Below are 24996 nucleotides of genomic sequence, written 5' to 3' on the forward strand. Positions count from 1 at the left end.
ATTTAATAAATTCTTATCTGAACGGGAAGTGATCGTGCTCTGGCTTAGGTTAATATTATGATCTGCGGATGGATGAATGGTGTGTGAAAATATCCTCCCTCTACAACGGGCTGTGACGTATGTGTGTGGCTGAAGTCGAATTCTGAGTCATAGATAGTTCCTTTGGAAAATAAGAAATGCACCTCTCTTGCCTTAAAATAGGCTTGTCAGTATTGACAAGTGAGCCGTGATTGCTCAGTGGTTAAATCACTGGGATATAATTGTGAAGAGCTGGGGCTCGATCTCAGTTACGGCTTGAAGCCTACCCAGCTTTAGATCAATGGGTACCAGCTTGTGAAGTTAAGGCGGCGTAACGAAATTGTAAAGCCTTATCCTCCGTGACTTCCCGGGTACCCTACCGGCTTTTGCGGAATGTTTCATATTGACAAGTGGAATAAGACAAATCACATATAGAAGACGGAATTAAAAAAAAAATAACATCACATAATAAAGTTCTTTATTTGTTTGTTTGCCTATTGTAATCATTATTCTTTTCCAAATAATATTGTGTATTTTTCAATCTATGAAACAGTTTGGAAAATATACTGCAATCAGTAAATATATTCAGATGTTTAGATTTAATGAAACTGAATGTAATAATTTTGTAAATAATAAGAAAAAAATGTATTCAAGTACAGAAATATATTTATTGAACCAAACTGATTAAAAGCAAAGATATCTAAATTTACATTTATTGAAATTTCACCTAATCTTAGAAATATTACGTTAATTTTTTTGCAAGCATTTCAAATTTTTTTTAACGTAAAGATCATACTAAATTTATAAAATAATATATCTTCAGGAATTTTACAATTAAAACAGAGATTATTAATAGTGGAAGAAAAGGTATAGATTAGGTAATTAAGATAAATCGTTAAAGACTTGAAATAGTAGAAGCAGAGCTCTAGATAGTTAAACTTTAATTATGTAATTTTAAACTGGTAGATTAATAATTAAATTTTTATAAATCATATAGCTTCCTTAATATTTAATACTCTGTAAAAACATTTGGAGTATAGTTTCCACCAATTTTCGAGTTAAGGCCTAAATGCCTTTTTAAGTAGAGAACTGCAGTTATCATGCAAAAAATTTGTAAAATTGACAAAACAGCAAGTGCTGGAAAGAATTAGCTTGAATATATTGCTAGAAATATGCTTGTTTTTCAAATTAAATGCTTTTGCGATAAAGCCATTAAATTGATTCTAATGCCCATAGAAATATGTACTGTCAGTAAAATAAAAAAAGAGATTAAATTAATAAATAAAACTATAACAATGGAAAAGCAAATAAAAAATTCAACTACATACACTGTAAACAATTTTCTCTTATCTCAACACCGAAAATGGTGGCAACTATGCAACACATTTTTTTACAGTGTACTTACATCAAAACGACATTTTAAAGAGGTTTTCCTGAAATGTTTTAAAAAAAGAAATTGACGAATTTTAAAGCTTACAATTATCTAAATAAATGAATTTAATCATGCAATGGAACAGTTTTAAGAAAATATTGCACTATGTTAAAATTATTGCAATAAATTTATAATTATGTTTACTAAAATATACGGAACTTACTAAAAAAAATTTTTACAGCTGAAAATCACACTTTTCCCTTTTTATTTTTTAAATGGCTAACAGTTCTTAACTCCATCCCTTTTTTTCGCCTTTTATTTTTTCTCTGACTTGGAAACATCACTTGAAGATGCAGAAGATTTGGCGCTGAGAAATCCCCATCTTGGCGTGAGCATCATTTCGTTACTATAGCAACCCCATCTCACACAAGATGCTGGGGACATTTCAGCGTGTTTCCTCTGGACTATCGTTGCTTCTTATACGTGTATATTGACACTTCTTTGATTTTGAATAATCCATGTGAAAACAAGAAGACTGTTTTATACGAAATTTATGCAAAAACGAAATGCAAAATCTTGAGCCTCTTTCTTGTGTTTCGAAAGATGAGGATGTGTTTTAGGGTAGCTGGATGTTATGTCCATGAATTTTGAAGATGGTTTTCTCAAAGGGAAGTGAAGGTAATGTTTGCTATTAAATCAATCATTGTTTTTCTCATATATTGTAGTTGTCGCTTCTATATATTTTCGCTGTTGATCAATGAATGATGTTATTTTAATAATAATTTTTCACACTTGCTAAATATTTAAGCATGTTTCAAAACTGGTAATCACAATTTCAGTAAAAAATTTTTAAATTTATTTATATTTATTGAGTTATTTTTATGCTATTTTAAAGTCTGAAGTATTTTTATGTTTCCGATTTATTATAATATTTTTATGTTTTTTTCTTCTTTTCATTGTGTCTTCATGAAGTTCAAACTTTTTTAAGCATTCTAACCTCTTTAAATAATATGGTGTAAATAAAATATAAGCATCAATATACCGTGGGCAACAGTGACACTTTCATATATTTTTTTCTTACTCCCTAATTACAAGCAAAAATATATTTTACTATTTTATAATTATAAAAAGCAATATAATTGTTATTAAAAAATATGTTAGATTATCGGAATTATATTGGTAGTGAAATATAAAAACCAAAAAGTAGTTTGAAGACCTTTTTTTTCATTTATATTCAAAAGTCTATGAATAATTGATTTTGTAAATTAAATGAATTTCAATGATAAACAGCAGTTTTTATTAGATCTAAATAACTGTAAATAATTGCAAATTTGAAAAATCATTGTTTGGAAGTGAGTAGTGTTATGAAGATTTTACCTTTAACACAGAAAGACACCTGTGTTTTAGGCAGTATTTTACTACCATGTATTATTAAAATGCTAAATATAATATTTTACATTTATTTTAACCTCAATCAATACAAAATAATGAAAAAAATATGAAAAATATGTTTAAGAAAAATTATGCTCTAAAGGGTTAATCATTATGAAATAACATTGAATCTTTAAACTCTTAAAAAACATGTATATATTTTTTTCATTTACATTTAATAAGTTTCTTTTGAGCTTAAGCAGAGGGCATTTAATATATTTTTGTGTGAAGCATTGACAATTTGTCCGAAATTGACTTATAAGATTTGCTGTTATCATTCCATATATATTTTTAATGAAAGACGTGAGTCCCATCGTATTTTATCGTTTAAAATTCCTATCTTTTTAAAATTCTTATCTTTTTTATTAGCAACGATAGGAATTATGAGCTACCAAAAACATTAAAATACACGTAAAACTTTTTTTTAAAATTTTCATACTAAGTAAATAAATAAAACAACAGACATGCTTCATATTTTGTTTCATTTATAATAATAATATGATCGATTATTTATTGTTTTCATCGATTCACTGATAAAAATTTTCATTATTTGAGTTTAATTTTTAAAATTTTTTAAAATTAAAATTTTTTTCGAAGCCAAAAAATTTTTTTTTTCGGATTTGTGATGATTTTGGGCAAAGAATCGTAGTTATTGAGTATTGAGTATAGTAAAGTGTGGCGTGCTCACAGCTTTCGCTTATAGCACTGCGTTTCAATAGGTAAGGCTTAATTTAGCCTATCAAGATTTATATGAGCTCTGAGGCTCTTCTTCAAATTCAACATGCTTCCACCGAGTCCAACAGGGAACTCAATCGTAGTTAATTCTGTGGCAGTTTGGCGTAAACAAAAATCACAGTTTAACTTGAAAGTATTTCCTCGCATATTTAGCGGTTTTGATGGGGATTAAGTTATTGTTTCTATATTTAGTGTTTAATTCTAAGTTGATGCAAGGTGATTTTGAGTGACTACACATAAAAGTTTTTATTGCTCATCATAACTTTATTTATCATATTAGCATTGCTATTTTTCGTTCTTGGATTGAAACGTTGCTGCAATTAGAAACCAACTTTAGATAGCTGGTTCAATTCTAGAATAGTTTTACAGACATAAGAGATTTTTACTGACTATCATCATATTTTTCAAAATTTTGTACTGTTTTTAATTTGGTAGAATGATTGCATCGGATATTATTTTTTGAATAATAATTAACTGTAAGCATTTAAAATTATTAGCTAAACAGTTGATTGATGATTTTATTTGAAAAATAAAATTTTTGAAACTCAAAATATGATAACTTTAAAAGGAGTCTTATCTGAATAAATGTAATTTTGTTTACTCGATTTGGGTTTTCAAGGATCAAAATAGGTTTACTACGATTTGAAAAAGTAGTCCAATTAATCACACTAAGTAATATTTTTAATTATTTATGCTTTTTATTACTTTTCATAATTTGATTTAACTATTATCAAAAAAATTTTAAGTACTAGGGTTTGAAAATTTTTCATCCTCTTACACAATGCAATTTTAAACAACAAAGCCTAAATTTTAAGTAAATTGATCAAATAATATCTGTGTAATAAAATTGCAAAAAAAAAGAAAAATTAAAATTTTTTTTTCAAGAACAATTTGATTATTATTTGTCACTGAAATATACAAAGCTTTACAGAATGTTAAAATTTGTATATCTTACAATTCGGAAATTCACAATCTTAAAGTCAAATAATGAAATTCTTAAAATTTTTTTAAATTCCTTCAAAGAATAATTTTAGAATAGTTTTTTGATTCAGTGAAATTATTATTGATTTTTTTTTTGATTAGCTGAAATTGTTACAAAGACAAGGAGCAATATGCAAAAATTTTGATGAACATTAAGGGGCAGAAAACTCTCACTTTGGAGCTATATTTTCCAGACTGCCACTATCACCCTTATTTACTGTTTCATCACCCCTATTCACTGTTTTGTCACCCATATTTACGGTTTACGGTATTATTAGTTTGTATAAAAAATATACCTATTCAGATAAAGCATTTTCTTAAAATGTCAAATTCAATAAAGTAATACATTGTCTCTATTTACGCTATTAAAAATTTTGCTACGAGTTAAACAATTTTTAGTTCTAATTAGCTTAAGTCTGAATATAGAGCTAAATTGAACACATTGCGATATACTGGTTCAAACTTATTGGAAACATGGTTTAATTTAAAAGCTTTAAAGGTCGCAGAAAATTTGCATCCTATAATGGCTGATTATACTAATATTACAGTTCGCCATTGAACCAATATTTTGAGAGTGTGGTTAATTAATTAGCTTGAAGATAATTTCATGTAGTTCCAAACTCTTGTGCTAATTAGATTGCATCTTAGAACGAGAGAATGTGATCATTAGATCAAAGGTTATTGTTTGCTTCGTCTTTGTTTTGTGTAAAATATATTAACGTAAAACTATATATTATCGATTGGGTAAGTTCTTTTGCTGCACGTGGTTTAAAATTGTATGTCCTGTTATTTATTCAGATATTATTGTCCTGTTTAAACTATATAATGCATAAATAGTTAAAACGTATAAGTATTTAAATTATTTGTTGATTACAATTTCAAATTTTGTAATCGAAGTTATTATAAAATATTATTTGAATATAAAGACGATTGCAGTTAACCCTTTAAGGCAGAATTTTCATTAAAATTGTTTTTTATATTTTTTTTATCATTTTGTATTAATTTAGATCAAAATAAGTGGAAAATATTATAATTAGAGAGTCAGAAAAAAATATATTACATGGCACCGGTGTGGTTTCCTTTGTGAGACAAAGGGTTAACAAAAGCTAATTTATGTCGCAATTTCTTGTGTATTTGCTCTAAATGATTAATTTGAAAAAAAAAAATTTTTTTTCCTCTAATAATATTTTTTGTTATGCCCTGATTCTCTTATTTATGTTTTAAGTATATGAAATCTGTGCATTTTAAATTATCGTCAGACTAGTATGGTTTCTCATTATACAATTTGATTATAGTTTGCAAAGGGCGTATTTTTTAATTAAGGGATAATAATTTTTAATTATTTGTTGTCATTGAAGTTTGGAGTTTAAACTACATATAAATTAATGCTGACAAAATATAAATGTTAATATCGTACTATTTAAATTGAAAATTGAAATGAGCTAATAAAATTTCATTTAATATTAGTACGACTAAGCTGATTTGATTTTACTCCTTGGATTTTTTTAAATGAATGTGTTATAAGTTTAAGTTATTACTTCAATTATAATCAACATCATTTTCTAGCTATGGCCAAGCACATATACCCATTTTTAGGACTCTATCTGTTAATGGCCATAGTAGGAATGCTACGTGATTTTGGCCCACACTAAACGTCGTGGACAGCACCTGAGGTAGTACCCCTCTCTCCTAATACCAAAGTCACAACCAACGATAAGACTTTCAGCCACGGCGGATTTAACGTGCACTACGCTGCGTATACACGCCGATTGTTTCATCGGCTACCAGGATCGAACTCACTACCTCCAGTTCTCCAACCAGCGGTGCGCATGACGCTTTAGCCAACTGCGTCACCGGAGCGCTATTTTAGTAATGAGTAATTCGTTTGTAAATTTCAACCAAAACAAAATATAAGTTTAATACAGAATGCAGTGATTTTGAAACGTAGTTTGGAGAAACATTAAGTAAATCTGGAATTTTTTATTTAACTGAGACGCTTCTATCTTCTGCCTGCTCCCCTCATAAACCCATGTGACTGTTTATCATTCATCATTGTTTTTTTAAAGTCGATATTTGTCTCACAAACAAAAAAAAAATGATAAAATGCATAATCATTATAATTGCGTGAACATTTCGGTAATATGTTAATAGAAATAAAATGAACGATTACTTGCATTAAATTGGAGCACAGTTTAAACTTAGTAATATCAATAAGAAGAAAATACTGCGAATTAAATTGGCTTGTTAACGAGACTGATATCGTTATAACAGATGAATTATGCAGGTTAGTTCCATAAAAAAAGTCTTACAAGAGGAAAAATTCTCCCAATACTTGATTCAAGAGTTCCCTTGTCTTCTGGATTGGGTTCAAAATGACAAGTCCTAGAAGTTGAACATTTGTAGTCGTGAACCCAAAAGTTGGGTTGGCTGCTTAACGACGGTTATAAAATTTCAAAATTACAAAAGTTTAATACATTTTAATTTTAAAATCTTCAAAAGACTGATTTTTTAAAAGTAATTTTAGAAAAACAAAAAACTTGAATGAAATCGCCAAAAAAAATAATAAAAAAGTCATTTTTTGTTAAAATTTCAATGCCAAATCACCATTTAGTGGAATTTGTTTATCTTGTATTAAAATAAGATAAGTTGTTATTTAAAATAAGATAAAAAAAAATGTTTTATTAACTTGATCTTAACATACATCTAATATATCGTCATATGCTTCAAAAACTTGAAATGAAAATTCTTGAATACTCGAAATTGTGTATTATTTAAATCATTATTCAATTCTTATTCATGAAATGAAAATAAGACGTTGATTATTTATAAGTGTAAGAAATTAAAAAAATAGTTTCTTTATATTTTATAAAATAATACTTAACAATAAAAATAAAATTTTTCAATTTGTTCAAGTCGAAAATATATAGATGAAATGAAAAAGTGATAAATTAAAAGAATTAAATTTTTTGTTGTTGTCATTTTCACAGTCAAAACTCTTAAAAAACACTACTACATTACAGTCAAAGCAGCACACATATACTATTTCAGTTTCGTGTTTTTATACCATTTTCAGAAACAGCCAAAGCATAAATACAATATTTATATTTTTTAGCAGATTTTTTTGGGGCTCTGAAACTAGGTTAAACAGCTGTTTGTAAAACAGCAATTTCTTTCTTTTCCTTTAAAATATACAGTGTTTAAATTTTTTAGTAGTCTGTCTTAGCTATACATTTAGTTGAGCCAATTGTTTGTTTCTGTTCAAAAGTTCAATTTTCTCCTTTTTTTCTTCCTAAGAAGAACACTCCAGTCAATAATTCTTTTATTGGTTTTACCATTTAAAATCTTTTTATTTTACTTATAAGTCTTTTTCTTTACTGATATTAAACAGTGCTTTCTATTTCATGAAGTTCGGAGATATCACTTTTATCAAATTTACTGCTCATATCAGAGTACAGTGCGCAAAATAAAAAAATGGATGATCCTGAATAACTTTTGATTTAATGATTGGATCTTCACGTTCTCAATAGTTTGAGGGGGTGACCTCAAATATGCTAATTAGTTTGTGCAGACGATATTTTAAAGTACGAAATATGATATAAAAGCGTACTTTCTTTCAGTAAACATATCTGGGTTATATGGTCCTCTTAGTTTGGTTAGGAGGACGAAAAAAAAAAACATATCTTTTGTCGAAATTCTTGTGTTCTCACACATGTCGAAAAAACATATCTTTTTTTCGACAGATTTGGATTTTCGGACCGGATGTATGAAATATTGTTTAAATGTATAAAAAGTTTGTATAAAAGTATTAAAAAAAGCCATGCAAAGTGTTTGTAGTAGTATCAATGTTTATACATTATGCTTTTGAACGCGTAAAGTTTTTATTTCTTATTACTTAAACAGGAGTACAAATTAAAGTGATCATAAATCTTTTTTTAGAATAAACAATAATTGGTACTAGTACAGATTACCAAAGCAGTTTTAGTATTGATCAGGTTTTATCAATATATGGATTTCACCATTGTATTACTTTTTTTCAATTTGCATAGATTTATAACTTTTTGAACTTAAAATACTCTAAGAATCGTAAAAAAATGCCCCAGAATGTCATAGATTAATGAATAGCTAAAAAAAAATTGCCTCTTCCAAACTATTGCTAAACTATATAAAGAACTTGCAGCGATGTAATGTTATTTTAACACATATTTCACAAACTTCAAAATTTCTGGCATTTCAAGCAAAACTTCTATCAAGCAACATCTTCTATTAAACATCTTCTATCAATGAACAAAGATAACATCCTGTTTTTCCTCAAAACTCCTATCTTAAGCAATTATTTGAAAATGTGGCTTATTACTTTTTCCCAAGGTCTACATATTTATGTCTTTTCATACATAGAGTTGGCCATTAAGTTTTCCCCATTCACAAGCCAAACATACTGAATTTCGAGCTATATTGTGTCACAATTTTTCCAAAGGAGACAGAATAAATCTAAATAATATTTTAAGACATATTTTCCCAGCTTCTAAATTTATTTAACTGCTAATTACTCTTAAAAATTTTATTGTCTGCAAGGAAATCGCTGTTTTTTCTCTGAAACTACAATCCTAAATAATTTAAAAATGTGACTTCCTATTGAATTGTTCCGAGACATTCACATTTATATGATTTTTTTTAAAGATTTTTCTAAATATGGAACAAATATTTAAAGAAAATTTGATATTTTAAAAAATATGTACCTATGCATATTCTATAACGAAGATTTTCACATGCTTTCCAGCTGAATTTATTTAGTCATGAATAGGAAATCAAATAAATAAATAAAATAAAGTAAAATTGAAAAAAAGTCTGCCCACTGCTTATTTAAAAAAAACCAGTCGCTGAGCAGCAATATTTGAAAAAAAGTTTGCTTTTTATACAAATCAATGGGGGTGGTCCGAACCCGCAGGCGCATAAGATTTCGAACCTAAAAACTCTTTATCCCCCCAAAAAAGCTGTGACACAATAATTGTCTGAAGTGTGGTTTATCTTCTTTCAACCATTTTTGTTTTATGTGGTTTGTAAACTACTCCAAATTTCTTAGAAACCAACTAAGTTATACACATTTGCGCTAACTAGTTTCCTCAGTATCTTAGGAACAACGATCTCCGACATTCCTCCTACTAGCATACTGCTTTGTGCTTTAGCAGCTGCTTAGTTAAGTTATGCACAAGCTGTACCTTTTTCGGTTTATTTAATCAACAATTTTAGCTTTGAGACTAACATTTTGTGAGTTCTCATCATTTGCATAAACAAAGTTGTTTGAGTTTTGTTGTCTGAAATTACTTACCACAAGAGTAAAAACTCTAATGAAAGAGATTAAAGAGATAGTTGAAGGAAAATACGTAACACTATCTTAGATACAAATAAATTTGGAATATGCTAGAACTTATTAAATATAATTTGGAAGTAACAGAAGATAATAGTTTAAAAGCATTTTAACTCGTACTGCACCATAAGTTTTGGATAAATATCCCGAAATTTAATCCATAGGATCAAGAATTGACTATTTAGCAAATGTGAATGAAAACTCGCTAATTTGAAAAGAAAATGTATTAACAAAATTTCGTTTCAGCTTTCGGTTAACGAAATAACCGGTGTTCAAATTTGATGACTAAATTACAGGACTGCAGATCAGATTTTAAGGAGGGTTGATATAATCCAAAAAGAAATAAATAAAATAAAATGAAATAAAAATGTAAGGAATTTAACAGTTTTAATGGATTCACATGATTGTATGTAGATTGTATATACCACATCAGAGTTAGTATGTATGAAATAATGTCTAGTCAAACAGGAAGGAAAAATACCTTGCATGCCCTCCTCTTACAGGATAATTCATAAGGTTCATGGTGGGAGATTTGTTTTGTCAATTCATCGGGCTTAGGTCTGGAGATCTGTTTAGTCAATTCATCAGGTTCAGGTCTAGAGATCTGTTTAATCAATTCATCAGGCTCAGGTCTAGAGATCTGATTTGCCAATTCATCAGGATCAGGTCTGGAGATCTGTTTAATCAATTCGTAAGGCTCAGGTCTAGAGATCTTATTAGCCAATTCATCAAGCGAATATATTCAATTTTCAGAAGCAACAAAATATTGTTTCCCTGTTTACAAAATAAGGTCTTTGTGACAGCGCATTGTCACCCATTAAAATAAAAATGGGGCCAACTGAGGCAAATAAAGGATTTTAAAACCTTTTTACTGTACCTCACACTTTTCAAAGTGCAGCTTTCAAAGACATCGATAGACCATTTAACATGATACCGTACCGGACCACTAAACTTCCGTTACCATGATAACCTAATTTTCTAGATATTGGAAGGCAGATTGTGGGTCTCTGTTTCAAATGGCTCATTACTTTTATAATGGAGAGAAAGAGGAGTTTGCTTTCTGTTTTACAATGTCTGAGAAATTGACCATAATGACAGCGAAGATTTGATGATATAAATAGTGATCATAATTAGCTGCGTCACACACCTTCACAGTTTTGTAAGAGAGACTGCTATAGCTCAAGGTATATGGGTACAGTTTTGGAGGCCTATTTTGCTTTTGTTAGGGAGGAAAATACCTATAATTTCATATTAAGGAACAATAACATACGGTTAAGTAGATATTATTTGGTTAATTATTCGCATAGAGAACAGTGGTTGCTTAGGGGATAGAAAACTCGCCTCTTAAAGAGGGGAAACGGTTTCGAATCCCAGCGATGGTTCTTTGATTCGAATTCCGCACTTGGCTCGCAAAGAGCACAGTGCAGACATAAAATATCTTCAGTGGTCGATGAATCATGAGTTAGAGTTTCCTTACCGACAGGCTAACCGTGGGAGGTTTTTGTGGTTTTCCACTCCATGTAACGCAAATGCTGGTTAGTTCCATCAGAAAGTCATCCACGAAGGCAATTTTCGCCCAATACTTGATCCAGAAGGTCCCTTGTCTTGATTGGGTTCTAAATTACAAGGATACGGAGTGGAACATTGGTAGTCGTAAACCCTAAATTGTGTTGGCTGTTCAACGACAGTTATAAAATAAATAAAATAATTCGCATTGATACAGAGTGACTTAGGGGATAGAGCGCCCAATGAATGATCCAGGTTCGAAGACTTTGCCTTATCAGGCACTTGAAACCTTAGCTCTTCGTTATTTCCTTGTTAGATTTCAACTGGTCATATATTTCTTAAGCACATTAAAAAACTGTTAAATAAACATTTAAAATTTCAATTATTGCAATTGTATTAAGCTTTAGATTTCATCATTTTTCTTGAAAACGTGTTATAGCACATTGTCATTTATAAAATACTTGTTCTATAAATGGTACTATTAGTAAAGTCTCATGTATCAACAAAATTATTTCCGATTATATTTTAAATGCTTTTTAGACATGACATATTAAATAAATGTGAAATGATATAAATGAATATAAAAATAATATAGTTTTTTTAAATTTGGTAGAAGAAAAATATGTCAGGTTCATAAAAATATACATAAATTTTTTTAAAAAAATACTTCAGATGTTTAAATTTCGACTTTACAATTTTAATTACCGTTTGCATTTCAACGTTATCAATTTGGTCTCATAGTTTTATGATCAAAATCTAAACTTTCTTGCTTTACTTGGTTTTCTCAGTTTTATTTATTTTAACTTCGTTGGTACTTTTACTCTAAGATTGATTAATTGATTTCCTGACATCGATTCCTTATTGATTAACTGCAACTGAGTAAAGGTTACATGACTCTGGCGTGCCTTCTTAGAGACACTTGATGTATATTTTTGACAGTAGTAGATGACACCGTTAAAAAATATCATACTTTTATGAATTTTCAACCTCCGTCTAGTATCTTGTGTGTCTAGAATTTCTAAGTATTGTAATTATTTCAAAAGTTGAGTCTGAATGGAGGTCTTTGCATCGAAAAGAAATTTTTGAAGTGGCATGACTTAAAGCTTTCACCGATGTATGTTTTTTAAATCGATGCACCTACTCCTGTAAAAAAAAAAAAAAATTCAAATCAATAACAGGAAATAAGTTATTCAATTTAAGAGTTAAAATACCGACGTGGATAAAATAAACAAAACTGGGAAAACTAAGCTCACTTGAACAAGAAAGTTTAGATTTCGATCAAAAAATTATGAAACTAAGTTGATAATGTTGAGCTGTAAAATCACAAGCTGCAGTATCACAAGCGTGATACTGCAGCAACACAGGTATATGAAAATAGATATAAAATTGTTTCATGTATATAAAAATATTTCCGGCATATAAAAATATATAGAAAAATACTTCGCCTTTATAAAAAATAGGTATAAAAATATTTCCGGCATATAAAAATATGTGGAAAAATACTTCACTTTTATAAAAAATAGGTATAAAAATATTTCAAGTATATAAAAAACGCACCTAAAATTATTTCAGGCATTTGCCACTTTTGTTTTGCTCCAAGTGTATGAAATAAGTAATTAATAAGGACGGTTTGACAGAAATTTTAATTTTTAAGAATAAAGATGTTGCCATTTTTTCCGCATAAAAAAGCTTTAGTTAATTATGCCTCTTATTTTTCTGCAAAAAGCTTTATAACAAATAATTTAATCAAGAGAATGTGTTTCTATTTTGTAAACGTTCCGTTGAAATCTATCAGGGCATAAAAAATGAATAATCAAGGTACAAAGTAGACGTTAATCTTCTTAACTAAAAAAAAAAAGTGACTTAAATTAATTTTCCCCTTCATACAAAATAGTGTTTTTGAATTAATTATTTCTGAAAGCAGCTTTTTTGGAGAGTCTAATACTTGTAATAGTTAATGGTTTGTGGGTGAAAATTACAAACGATGAGGTAAATTCTTCTTTTTTATTCACCGTATCATCACTCAATATACCACAAGACCGGTTCTAGGCTTATTAGTATAGTTAACCAAACAAAAAAAAAAAAGAATAGGAAAGAAAAAAAGTTGTATCCTTGAATAAGTTTTGTTCTCATGACCAGGTTTTAATAAACTAGGTGTTAATCTAAATGTTTTATATAGTGAACCTCATATGCTTAAAAATTTGTACACCTTACAATTATATTTTTCGCCCTCTATAAAATAAAATAATACCTAATAAATAATAAAAATTATTAATAATCACTTTTGCATAGAATTATATTTTGATAATCAAATTTTACAATTATATGTAAAATGTTTTTAACTAACTTTAAAAGGTACCGAGATATGACGAAATATATAGAAAGTGAAGTTAATATCAAGAAGCTCAAATTTTTGACGGTTTTATTGACAAAAGTATTTGACTGCTTCCCTGATTTATTTATTAAACCAATTTTCCTGAATGTGGCACACCCCTCATACTTTGATAGCCAAAAATCTAAATCTATCAGCGAATTCAGTTAAAGTACGTTTTTGTTTGATTTTGTCTTGAATTAATAGTTTGCTTTAATTAGTTAGCATATTTGAGGTTTACCTATTAAACCATTAATATTGGTTAAAGAGTAAACCTCAAATTTAATCATTATGATTGGTCAAGGGTGAACCTCTTATATTTAAACCACTAAAATCCAAGTTATATATTTTTTTTCTGAAGAATTTGCATTGTTTTAACCATTTTGGATAATTATACAATATTACAAACAGTTTTGTTCTAACCCTGTAATGCTTTCATAGTAAAGTTTGTGTGCAATTATTAATTCTTTTTTCCTAAAGTAAGTTTTCGTATATATATATATATAATTTAAAAGTTTAACAAAGAAAAATAATACTCAAATTCTAATTATTCAGAAAGTTGTTTTTAAAAATGATTAGTAGTTATTAATTCAAGAAATTTAAATATATCATAATATGATTAATAATTGAATGAGTCCCTAAGATAATTAGTAAAACTTTCGAAGTTTAAATTAATTATTCAAAATCATAAATATAGTTGAAAAATTAAGTTAGTTTTAAGTCACAATATTAACTATTCTGTTATTTACTAATTTAAAGTTCTGGATAAATTAGTGAACTAAAGTAAGTTATTGAAGACACGACTGTAATCTGCTTTTTATTATAACTACCAGGTATTGTATTTTGATTAACAGAAAAGCAGAATGTATCTTTTAAATTTCTCATTTTCCAGAACTAAAGGATATTGATTAACCTTACACTACAGTTGGAATGGCAAAAAAGTTGGAATGAGGAGACAAATAACAAGTTACACAGTCTTATACCAAATATAGAACCAGTAATGAAACAAAGTTTGCCGAGAAAATACGAAGTTATATTGAATCGTTTGCGCATTGGTCATATACGTATTACACATAGACATCTCTTACTAGGTGAACCTGCACCAGATTGCTCTAGCTGTAATGAACCATTAACTGCGAAACACGTTCTGACCCAGTGCAACAAATTTAAATTTCTATGACAACGCTATTTTGGCTGCAATAATCCTACTTTACATTTACTTATTGGCGATAAACCACACTATAATCTTCTGTTATACCTTAAGGACATTGGATTTTATACCTCAATTTAATTTTACCTTTTAAAATTTACCTTTTATTTAAACCAAGCACTCGTTTTTTAGACCAAGTTCATGGTGCGGTATAGCCATTTCTGGCTCTTGCGCCAAAAACACTAAATAACTAACTAACTGTTGATTAAAGCTTAAAAGAAACATCATCAGAAGGTGTTTTAAAGCAAATTATTTCTGTACGCTTTCAGTTTTAGAACTTACAATTACAATTGTAGACAATTTCAAGTTTGATACTTTATATTTCGGACGGAGTTATTTGAGATGTTTATTTTAATATTTTTTTTTTTTTGTAATAGATTTTGATTAATCTTAAGGCGAAATATATCTTTAAATGTTCTTTTTCTCCATAACTAAAGATATTGTTTGTAGCTTAAAAAAACAGCGTTAAAAGGTGTTTAGATGCAAAGTATTTCTGTTCGTTTTCAGTTTTAAAATTTACAATAACAATAATTGACAATTTCAAATATCATACTTTAAATTTAGGATAGAGTTCTTTGAAACGTTTATTTCTATATTTTTCTATTTGATTAGTTGATTTTATAAACTTAAAGACAGAAATGTGAAATAGGTGGCTACAAAGAAACGTTCTATTAGTTGATTATATAAACTTAAAGACGTAAAAGAGAAAACGGTAGCTGTAAAGAAACTCTCTATTAGTGGATTCTATAAACTTAAAGACGTAAATGGGAAAACGGTGGCTGTAAAGAAACAATCTGTCACTGCATAAAATTGCTATAATTATGTTCTGCTCAGGATTAATTATGTTCTGTTCAAGATTCAGCAATCCGTGGAATTCTATTGCATTATGGGAAATGAGTTTCACTATAAGGATGACAATTTTTAAAAGTTATCTTTAAAATATCTATCAAAAAAGTTTTTGTCATCAAACTGTCAAACAACAGGTATATTTTACTCCTGGGTTAGGTTGACATAATTGGTAATGTCAGTATCATCTCCGTACTTTCATTTTGTTAAAATTAAACCTTTTTTTATGAAAGATTTACTCTTTTGCTGCCATTTCAGAAACTGGTATGTGTTATCATGTAATGAGTATATTGACCAAAATAAGATTGATGGTCCCTTTTTACTTGTTTTTCCATTTTTTTGCACTCTTTTATATGGTAACTTGTCGAAGAGTTAGATAGTTACTATATGAATTATTCTGTCAGCTTATCAAAGGAAGATCTTTAAATTTGAAAACGATTTCAATCCGGTACATTCCAGTCAAATTTAAAATGGAAAAACTTGATAATAAAAGGTAATTTCTAATTATTGAGGTTATACTCCAAGCGATGAAAACACAGTATTCTACTTCCCAACACTTTCATCAAGAAAACCATGTTAAATTATGGAATAAAATTTATGTTTACCTATTTCTCTTCAGACATCTGCTGATGTTTTTTTTTGTGTAGCTGATTCAGCATCATTATATCGGTCATTGCTGAGAAATTCCATAATTTTTTTCCCCAAAAGCACTGTCTATTCGGTAAAAAAAATAGACTTCTATCATTACTCAAGCCAAGGGTTCAATTTAAAGTTAAGTATAAGTTAAGTATTTAAAGTTAAATATCAATTACCTGATTAAAAACTTCATTCGCTTCAAAAATAAATAAACGGAAAATACCTGTAGACCTGTTTCAAGTGCTTCAAAAATAGGCTCCCATTTTCAAGACTTGTCAGAGGAGAAATTGAAGAGACAAAAGTGATTTGAAATATAAAAACGCAAAGTTACCAATGAAAAATGGGGAAATAAAGGTGAGAAAAAATTAGAAGAACCACAGTGACCGAGTGAGAGAAGGAGAGGAAAAACAAAACAAGAAAAACCAAAGTGGCCGAGAAGGAAAAATTAGGGTGAAATGCATTTCCATGCAGCATGGAGAGCTGCTGGGGAACTAATGTCGTTATCAGGGGAATCAACATTCATATGAATAAAACAAGATTCCAGGTCATCAAGACGAGCGGATGTGACTGAGGTTGAAATAATTTTGGCATTGTAGAAATTGAATTTATGCCCAATATTCTAACAATATCCAGCAATTGATGATTCCTTAAAAACGGACATATTTATTGTGTTCTTCAAGTCTAAAATTTAAAGCTCGTCTAGTTTGTCGAGTTTTTTTTAATGTAATTACGAGTATTTGGAAAACAGTGCCCATTACGAAAGGTTTTATTTTCAACATATTTTGTGTTTTCTTAATTTATATTGTTAAGATTAATAATGTAGTGAAAGGTACGGAAAAACTAGGTAATTTCTATGTTACTTATTATTACTATGTATTTCAAAAAACGCGTAAAATCATAAATTATCAAAAAAATGATGTTAAGTAAAATACATCCTCTATTTTAAGGCTTCTCGAAAAATGCATGCTTAGAAGTTTTCAATTTTTTTACATTCTTAACATAAGTAGATAATTGCATTATATTGTTTTATTTTTCATGACTTCGTTTGTGGCATCACTCCAGTAGGTGTTATTGAAAGTTGAGTGACGTCATTCCGAATGTTTACTTATTAATAGGTTGCACAAGCTTAGTAAGTTTATCAACCTTAAATCGTTGTGACTTTTAGTCAACTCTGGAAAGACTTAGCCTTGTTAGTAGTTCAGTTAACCCTTTGAAACAATTGTGGGATAACGGTGTCTCCTTTTTATATATATATATATTTACCTTCTCATTTCAAGCAAAAATATATTTTGTTGTTTTTATTATATAAAACAGTTTAATAGTTACTCAAAAAAAATCTGTTAGATTATCGGAATTATATTTTTACTAAAGCATAAAATCCAAAGTATGAATTTTTCTTTTCATTCTGCCTGTCTTTCTTCTTAGTGATTTATTAGACTTCGATAACTTTTTTTCGCTTAAATATAAATTTGGAAACCCAAATGTGTATACTTTTATAAATTCGTATTTGACAAAGGGTCTAAAAATCTATTTTAAGGATGGTTATTACGAAATATTCTGTATAAAAATAAATTTCGTGGCTGGTACTTACGGTCATTAAGGACTATGTGTTGGTGATTATCTTTTCGCGTTGTAGCTAACACGGACAATTATCCCTATAATCGATAAGTGCAAATTTCAATATCACAATTCATTGTCAAATAATATCGATATTCTACAATATATCTCGATGTTTTCCAATTTAACTACATATTATTATCTTTAAAAAGATCAATATTTTTGTTGCTCAAATAAAATTAACAAACACTCACATTAACGTGTTCAATAATTATCGTTAAGTGTAATATTTACGCGATTACCGTTTTGATATGTTATCGAAAACCATCGCGTTATTTTCGCATTCGATAATTATAGTTGTCAATAATGATCACGATGATATCATAATCGATTTTTATTTTTATCGTTAATGACTGCGATATAGTCGTATTTGATACAATCTTGTATATTATTAGAAGCGAATGACCTAAACAGAATCTGGCGCTGTTTCTACCAATTGAAGTTGACTCCATGTTTTTTATATTGCATAAGCACTGCTTTTATGCTTGTATTATATATTTAGTAACCGAACAGTAGACTTAATTCTAAGTTTACAACTATCAATCTTCAACTCAGTGGACTTGCAATTTTGTACCCAACTCAAAGGACAAGGTATCATCTCGATCAAGGTATTTTATTTTATAATTTTATAACCGTCGTTGAACAGCTGACCCAACTTTTATGGGCTTACGACTGCTAATGTTCAACTTCGTAGCCTTGTAATTTTGAACTCAATCCAGAAGACAAGGGAATTCCTGGATCAAGCACTGGGAGAAATTTTGCCTTCGTGGAGAGCTTTTAGGGGGAACTAACCCGCATTTGCGTTACATGGAGAGGAAGGCCACAAGAATCTCTCACGGTTAGCCTGACGACAAAGGGATTCTAACCCATGATCCGTCTACCACTGAGGATATTTTACGTCAGCACTGTGGTCGGTGCAAGCCGGATGCGGAATTCGCATCGACCAGCCATCGCTGGATTCTTATCCGGTTCACCTGATTGGAAGGCGAATGCTCTATCCTCTGAGCCATCGCGGCTCAAGTATTGGGAGAAACTAGCTTTCGTGGAGGACTTTTTGATGAACATTTGCGTTACACGGGGGCGAAAACCTCCTACGGTTCGGCCGACAGCAAGGGGATTCAAACCCTTGATCCGTCTTCCACTGATGATATTTTACGTCAGCATAGTGGTCGGTGTGAGCCAATGACGGTGCGGTTTCAACCAGTCGTCACTGGCATTCGACCCTTGTCATCTCATGATCTAATTTTATGAAATTGATATCCATTACTGGGTTTATTCTACATAAATCGCACTTAAGCGTTCTAAACTCATTTTTTAATATGCTTGCTAGTTCTCTAGCAGCGTTTTCAAAATAAATATTTGATAGGATCGTTGATGAATTCATCAGTAGATTTAATATGTTCTATGTCACACGCCTCCTTAAGTCTTCTTAAAAACTTTGTCATGTTTATCTAAGTAAGGGCTCATCAGAATTCTTAGAAGCTTCATTATCTTGGAAAGTACTGTTTTTAAACCTATACTATTTAATGCTCATTTTTTAGGGATTTGTTCAAAACTGTCTAGACTTAGTTGTCCTTGTTAAAGAGCCTTTCTGAAATTTTAATGAATTTTGAAGCATTGGGGGAATGTTTTAAAGATTAGTTCAATCATTTTTCTGAGCTTTAATCAGCAAAAAGTAATAATTTATGAATAATGCCGGGGCATATTTAATTTTCTTAAAGTGATTAAAGTATTTAAGGAAGCAGCCATGCAAAAGAGATTGTTTCTTTGTTAAGTACTGCTTGAATTTGACACATGTTGCTGTGATTACGTTTAGATTAGGCATAATGACTAAATTTATTGTTGAACGTTTTTACATCTGAATTACATCTTCTACATTAATTACATATTACTACTTCAACATTATTTATACATTAATTATATCTTCGGTTATTTATTAGAAAAACAATAATTTTAAAGGTGTTTTAACAGTTTTCAGTACAGTGATTTTTAAAAAGTAGAGAAACAATGCTGTTGTTTAGTGCTAACTGAATAAATGTGTTTGTGAAAAATAATCTCAACACGTTTTTTAATTTCTTAAAAGACTTGTCTATAGGAAGACAAGTGTTTAATTTTAGGGAAATATTTAAGCTTCATATAAAATGATGTACGCGAAAAAATAGAGAAAGAAAGAAAACATCCTGAATAACTTTTGATCTAATCATCACATTTTTACGCACTGAAACTTAATTTTATTGATTCGAGGGTTAATAACCGCAAGTATGCTAATAATTTAGCACAGACGATATTTGAAATTACGAAATCGGGCAGAAAAATGCGCTTTCTCTGAATTTTATTGACTGATTCGGATTTCTGATCCTTAAAATATAGGGGGCAGCCGCTATCTAGGAAATGTTTCAATGATCTGAAATTATGACTTTTTTAAAATTGTTAGATATCTCGGGAACTATTCAACCGATTTCGTTCAAAATTTCGCATTTTGCCATCTAAAATTGCATCTTTTAAAATGATGTAAAAAATTTCTGCACCTTAGAATCCAAAAAATATTTGATTTTTATTAAATAAAATAATAAAAAATTAAACAGTTATAAAAATTATTTTCTGCATTATATCTGTCTTCGGTTAAACGAATTTGTGCAAAAGCTTTTCTATTCGCTCAAATATTTCTTGAGATATTGTAAAACGCTCAAAAGTAAAATTAACATTAATTTGACAAAGATAAAATTTAATTTAAGTTTGGCTGCTCAGCAGTCTAAAACAGAACAGTCTAAAATTTAATTTGCTACAACATTTAATACTAAGTTTATTTAAAAAAAATATTTGTACACAACCTTTCTAAACATATTATTTAAAATGTTTGAAGAATTTCAGGATCGGGTGCTGAAAAATTATCTCTTGCGTTTGCTATCCAACATTTCAAAATCCTGGTTCAAATAATTCCGAAAGAATACGGGAAACATATAGAGACAGATACTTTTATTTTTGACTTATGTAAGGCTTTCTAATTAATGTATGCGTAATTAAATCAATATTTTGAATGTGCTGTTTATTTATTTGCGACTAATGATTCAAGTGAGGAGACATTGTAAACAAACATTGAAAAAATGGTTCATTTTCTTTGTAGTATCAATATTTGATGATTAAAAACTTATGCATAATATTAATTTTTACCAGTAAAAATAGAAAAAAAGGGGAACCAGACAATGTTGAATCATTTTAGGTTTAATTTTTTAAATATATTAATGTTTCTGCACTAACTTGTATTCTAATTATTGATGAAATGTTTAAGAAAACAATAGGATGGAACAAAAAAGTGAAAGGCGTTTTATTATTTTATCTATAGTTTAAGAATCATTGACAAAAAGGAAACAAAACAAATAGGCTCATTAGGTGCTTCAAATTAATATTTAAACGAAGAAAAACAAACAAACAAGCAAACAAACAAAATAAAAAATGAAAAACAAAGCAACTTTGGTTATACTAACCATCTTATCATTCGAGATACTTGTTTTGCTGTATTTTTTTAGAAGTGGACATTGCTCAGTTTTTATTAACTCAAAGATGTTGGATGATCTAAATTATAACCAAGTAATTGAAAATATTTAAAAACTAAAAATATCTGAACAAATAAATTACAACGTTATTACATTCACTAATGAAGGATACTTAGGATACTTAGAATAGGAAGGATACAAACTTTACAGAATGATTTTCTTTTAATGGAAACATCTCATAATGCTACTGAATATACATAGAATAAAATTAATATGTTTTCGGTAGAGTTTAAATTAGTTATTGATCTAATAATTTAAAAATATTATTTAAAAGCATAACAAAATAAAATTTTGGTTTAAACAAAATAATTGTTAAGAGCTCTAAAGAATTTGATTAATAATTGTATGACATAAATTCGAGTATTGCAACTCTTTTTACTTAACAATTAATTAATGAATTATTTCAACCATTTTCTTCTTTAGAGAAAATTTGTGTAACCATAGAAAAATTTTCTCCATATTTCTTATCAAGTTTTGCTTTCGATTTCACCGAACAGTTGTGGCATAGAACAATAAAGAACATTTCATTTGACGGTTTATACATGGAGTCCTCGTCTGAACCAACAATTGAGGTATCAATAATTGATGATTGATCTAGTTGGGTATCTTGTTTCTTTTTAAATCTGGTAGGGACTTCTTTATGCTTTTGTATTTTGAGGAGTGGTTGTATTCTGAATTTTGATGGGCTGGTAATGTTTCGAACTGGTGATTTCTTAGAATCTAATTTACGAAATTTAATCTTCTCTAATCCAGTTGTTCTATTTTTAAAAATGGTAACGTTGTTCCTTGTTAGTGTTTCGGCAGAATCTAGCAGTGGTGTGTTTATTGTGGATCCTTGAGTAGTCCAGGTCGTTGGAAAGTTGAGGTCATTTGGAGTTGATGGCTGATTATTCATGCATTTTTGAAAAGAGTTTTTAATAAGACAAACTCGTCTTCTGATATTTTTGCAAGGTCTGATGTCTGTTCCTTTCTCGCTCTTTGAAAAGCACAGGTAATCTGGAGCTACTTTACCGCACATGTAAACGTAACCTGTTTTACCCTGAAGGAAAAAAAATATTTGTAACAAATATAACTTGAAAACTAGTAGTAATTAATAAAATTATTTTTGTATTTGTATGAGATCAAATAAAAAGAGTTGTTTATCACGAACAGTTTATATAATTAATCATGAACCTTTTAAAAAGTATTTTCCTAAAAATGAAAAAAAAAATAATAATAAAAATACGGAAGAAAAGAGAAATAAATGGTCGACAGTATTTTTCTCAGAAAAACCAAATTCTCACAAACTTTCAAAATTAGCTGCAGAGTTCGTCAAAAGATGGAACATTTATCTGGGCATAGCACAATTATTGTCTTATTAATTGCTATGTTGTGGGGATATATTTATCGATCATGTCAACCTTCATCTATGAAAAGGTAGAATCGAGTTAACACGTCTTATATACTAGGGAATTGTATTTTGGTAGTGGTAGATACACTACAGTACTCCCCCACCAGAATTATATCTGTGATAGAATTCTATGAATGAATACCACTAGTTGATTCATTGCAGTTTTGTGAGAAGCCGGAAGAGCTGCTTTTAGATCAGCGTACTTTTTGCTGATCGTGAGAGCTGTATTAAGTTCACGATCGTGGTTGATCTTGTGTTGCCTTTAGCAATCGAGAGTATACTGTGTACGTTGTGTGTGATCGTGACTGAGTAGCAACAGCGCAAGGAGGTGGATAATGTCTCAGTCACAAATAGATGGCTTGTCTTCGGATCATCCTCCGGGATGTTTCCCAGACCGTCGCCAATAGCCCATTGTGCAGCTCTAGTGCGACGTAAATTAACAACAACAACTTCTAAATTGGTGCAGTTTAAATAGGTATCAATGTAATAATTGTAATTTAATTAGTTTATTTGGAGCTACTAAACTGCACCAATTACCACAATGCTAGTAGAGATTATTACCAAAATTAAAGGCGCCACATCGCCATCATTGGCGCCAATAATAGCATGGCGAATTATTTATGTTTCTTTTAAATGAATTAGTACTATTTGTTCATTATTTTGGCTTTTAGTACAATAGCGTGCATTTTTATTTTAATTAGTGATTATTACCAAAATTAATTTAGCATCATTGGTGCCAAAAACAGTATAGTGAATTTTTGCTTTTCTCTTTTACGGATTTATACTATTGTCGAATCAATTTTTCCCTTGAGTACATATCTTATATAATTTTCTTTTAGATGAAATGAATTAATTCCATTTCTTTAACTGTAATTTGGGTTTGTAGTACCTAAATAAACTTTTCGTTTTATTTAGAAAAAACATCAAAATTAATTAAGCATCATTGGCGTCAATAATCATATGGCAATTTTCCACGCTTCTCTTAAATAAATTATGACATTTCTCCATTAATTTTGCTTTTTAATATTCAAGTTACTATTTTTTATTTCACTTAGTACCTGTTACCAAAATTAATCAAGTATCTTTGGCGTCAATAATAGAAAAGGGGAACGTCTGCCCAAAAAAAGTACTATATGGTGATATTTTGTGTTTCGCCTAAACGATTTAGTACTATTTTTCCATTGATTTAGCTTATCTGTGCATAGCTTTTTTTTTCATTTCAAGTTTTTTCAGTTCGATTTACCGATTCTCAAGAGACTCTACGAGAAAGCGTAATTTTCTGTCTTTCTCTGCTAAAAGCTACTGCTTAACTAAAATAAAATTTTTCTGACTCCATTTTTACAAAAAGTTTCTTCTATAATATCACCATAGCCACCAATGATACAAACTCTAACTTACAGCTTACATATACTCAAATAGCAAATAAATAAAATCTAATACTTTTAGCACCGGTGATATAAATAACTTAGTTTAATATAAAGACGTTGTAAAACCATAATTATAAACAAACTAAGTACATGGTTCCAGACAATTATAGAAACACTAGATTGCTGACGTAATCAGCCTATGCTACCATGTCCATTTTTATCATTGAGTTCATCTGTTATAACTAAGGCTACTATACTATGATTCCTATACTCTAATTCAGAGGCTCTAGATATAACTAATTAAAAGTAATTAAATACTAAAGATCGTGTGATAATCTTTTTTTGAATAATGACAGCTATAAGTTAGAAGACACCACTGATGTTAACTTTAAAATATATGAAAAAAATGTCTGCAGTTTGATTTATCAACGTTGAGATCTGAGTCAATGAAAAAATTAAATTATTTCGAGCAACTCTACCTTTTGACCTAAACTTTTTGAACGATTTTCAAGACCGGAGGCTAACATTGTCCCTTTCAAGCTATGTCCAAACACCAGGACTCCAGCACAAATAGTTCTGGAGTTATGAAAAATACAC

General features: G+C 29.3%; 2 protein-coding genes across 6 annotated transcripts in view; one reads left to right on the forward strand and one right to left on the reverse strand.

Moving 5' to 3' along the window:
• Positions 1-1838: 1838 nt before the first annotated feature.
• The window catches only part of LOC107439363 (uncharacterized), a 603558-nt gene continuing 580400 nt past the window's right edge, over positions 1839-24996 (forward strand). Inside the window, exon 1 of the mRNA XM_087168288.1 lies at positions 1839-2068. The gene's annotated coding sequence lies outside the window, so the exon portion shown is untranslated. The remainder of the gene's footprint in view (positions 2069-24996) is intronic.
• The window catches only part of LOC107436757 (uncharacterized), a 103321-nt gene continuing 99715 nt past the window's right edge, over positions 21391-24996 (reverse strand). For all 5 annotated transcript variants that reach the window (XM_087168286.1, XM_071183131.2, XM_071183132.2 and 2 more), the window contains one exon: positions 21391-22681. In XM_087168286.1, coding sequence (XP_087024412.1) covers positions 22046-22681 — 636 coding nt within the window. In that variant the 3' untranslated portion in view covers positions 21391-22045. The remainder of the gene's footprint in view (positions 22682-24996) is intronic.

The sequence above is a fragment of the Parasteatoda tepidariorum genome, chromosome 7 (assembly GCF_982258835.1).
Source record: "Parasteatoda tepidariorum strain Cologne lab strain chromosome 7, Ptep-v5.0, whole genome shotgun sequence".
Taxonomy (NCBI): Eukaryota; Metazoa; Arthropoda; class Arachnida; order Araneae; family Theridiidae; genus Parasteatoda; species Parasteatoda tepidariorum.